Raw genomic sequence first — 2,681 nt, 5'->3', positions numbered from 1 at the left:
GTTCTTGCTTAAATGTCAGATGTCAGCAGCCTGGATGTAAGGGTTGAGCCCTTGCCCCAGTGGGGGGTGGGGAAAAAAGGGGCTGGTAGTGTGACCTGTCAATGGTGACCTCAGAATCCCCAGTTGGGGGCATTTTGCTGCTCTGAAGTCCTTCCTTTTGTATTCTTTCTCCTCTGATGACTCTTTGTCTCTAGGTGTCATTGCTTTGTCTCCCTGTTGTCATTATACTGTCCACTTTCTGTTCTGGCTGCATAATTCTTTGTCTCTCAAACCCATCACATGCATACATCTTAACTTAGTCATTTACCGGTGTCTTAATGTAGGTATGTCTGGCCTCCTAATTTGGTCATTTCACCAAAATTGGAAATCCCAGGGGTTGTAGCTGGGCACTGTAACTAATGCCACCTTATCTCAGGTTATGGGTACACTGTTCATTTTTTCAGTTTCCCCACCCTATTTGTCTGCTAGCTCCAGACACAATGGGACTTAAAGGCTGAGACTGTGATACTTTGTCACAAACAGGCTTTTAGAAACCAATTAACCTTTCCTGTTCCCCTGAACCATTGTTTTAATGTAATATCTACTTTACTTCAAGCCAATTCCTAAAAGCAAATCTCTAAATATCATTGTATAGCCATCAGGCACCACACAGGAGCAGTAGCATTCATTCACAGCATATGTAGAGTTTGATGTCTGGGAATGCCTATATACATGCTCCGATGTGTTCTAATTAAAACACATTGAAGCAGACTCAATTAATCAAGTCTGCTCTGTGTTCTAATTAGAATGCTCTAGCATCACGCCAGCTTCATATGTACAAGTCCCTGTGGGTTTAAATATGGCTTCTGGATTCATTAAACAAGGTTTACTTAAAGCATCTAGCAACTATTTTTAAATGTGTGGGGCCTTAATACACATGACGCTGGAGCATTTTAATTAGAATGGCTCTCCAGGAACTGTTATAATTAAAATGTCCTTCCCCATCCATAAGCACATGTAGAGGCAGCCTGGATGGCTATACTGGGTCACTTTTTACCATGAATAGTAAACCAAGCTGAGTTATGGATCTTTTCAGGCTAATATGGAGGCTCGTGAGGAATATAGGTTATAGTGGAATTGTAGTTATACCAGAATTTTGGCTGAGGTGTGAAGTGAAATAGCATCACATTTAGTGAAAATCTACATAATTGTTACTTAGTCACCTTAAAAATGAAACAGGATATAGGCCAAAATTTGTTAGATCCATATGGTGGAAATAGTCTTTTATTCTAAAATGTGCAGGACATACTTTAGGATGTCAGTGGGAGCTCTGCACATGTAGGCAAAACCGTCTATAGGAGACGACATTTTCCATATGTACCTGAGAAAAGAAATTTGCCCTGAGAGAGTTCCTTTCAGTGAGGTTTTTCTTTCAATGCAGCAGTAACTTCTGTTTTAATGGAAAATGAATCTTGATGACAATGTTAGAGAATAAAATTTTCCAAGAAACAATCTGATACTGTATGCATGAAATATTCAATCAGTGGTACAAAAGATGGTGGCAATTGATCAAAATATTATGAGAAATTCTTGTTTTATTTTCTCTCTGCAGGCTCATATTAATTTATGCAAGATACAGTTAAACATTGATCAGAGTATTTTTTAAATTACATCATTCCAACTTTACGACTATTTGTAGAGAATAAATTATTATTTAGTACTGCACATTTTATGGACCAATTAAAATTTATTGGGGACCAATAAAAAATTTATTGGAGACCAATTAAAATTTATTGGAAATATGTTTCGAAAAGGCTTGACTTTTTAAGAAAAAATGTTACCCTATGATGATGAAATCTGATAATTGTTTAGGGCAAGATTAACTATTCATAAAATTATGGATAAAAGGAATTTTTCACAAATAAAATCTCTGCTGATATCATGAAAGTTTAAATTACTTTTAAAAAAGACAATTTTACCTTTGAATTAATTGGTTTAAACAGAGATGGACAAATATTTTAGGCATTTATATTTTTACTATAAACAGTCTAATTAAGTCTTTTTTTTTTTTTTTTTGGTAGTTTGGTAGCCACAAAGGAAACGGACAGTGCAAGATCTCGTAGCATGCCAATGTCGCCATCTGATTTTCTGGATAAATTAATGGGTAGGATGTCAGGCTACGATGCAAGAATTAGACCAAATTTCAAAGGTAATTTCTAAACCTAATTGTTTCTGTTTCAGTGAAAATTTTCTTTAATGAAAATATGTATTTTGGAGGAGAAAATTAAAAGCTAAACAAATGAATTCTCATTTCAAACTATGGTATACTCTATTTTCCTATGATGGACCTTTCTATCCCCGACGGGTCTTCGTAGAACCCTGCTCGTAGTGTGGCTCCCCGTTCGGGTGACCACCCTCTGCACCGAGCGTTGGTGTTGCTGCAGTTGAGTTGTCTTCCCCGCTGCACCGACCCCGCTTCTCGCCTGCCACGACTTTGCTGTTATCCCAGGGGGTGGGGCCAGCTCATCGGTCCTTCCGTGTCCCGGGTTGGCCTCATCGGTTACACATGGGGCTCCAGCCACCCCTACACCCCGGCCTCACGCCACCTGTGGTCTTCACCTCCCTGCACTGACTTAGCGCAGTGCCCACAGACTCCTCCCTCACCTGCGTAGGTGTCCCAGCTCTACGGCACAGGATACTTC

General features: G+C 39.2%; 1 protein-coding gene across 1 annotated transcript in view; it reads left to right on the top strand.

Moving 5' to 3' along the window:
- Positions 1-2,066: 2,066 nt before the first annotated feature.
- The window catches only part of GLRA3 (glycine receptor alpha 3), a 136,525-nt gene continuing 135,910 nt past the window's right edge, over positions 2,067-2,681 (top strand). Inside the window, exon 1 of the mRNA XM_019521066.1 lies at positions 2,067-2,188. Within this exon, the coding sequence (XP_019376611.1) occupies positions 2,104-2,188 (85 nt within the window). The 5' untranslated portion in view covers positions 2,067-2,103. The remainder of the gene's footprint in view (positions 2,189-2,681) is intronic.

This window comes from Gavialis gangeticus, unplaced genomic scaffold, assembly GCF_001723915.1.
Source record: "Gavialis gangeticus isolate Ggan-Ray unplaced genomic scaffold, GavGan_comp1, whole genome shotgun sequence".
Taxonomy (NCBI): domain Eukaryota; kingdom Metazoa; phylum Chordata; order Crocodylia; family Gavialidae; genus Gavialis; species Gavialis gangeticus.
The sequence above is the reverse complement of the archived record's forward strand: the minus strand, read 5'-3'. Positions and strand labels throughout refer to the sequence as shown.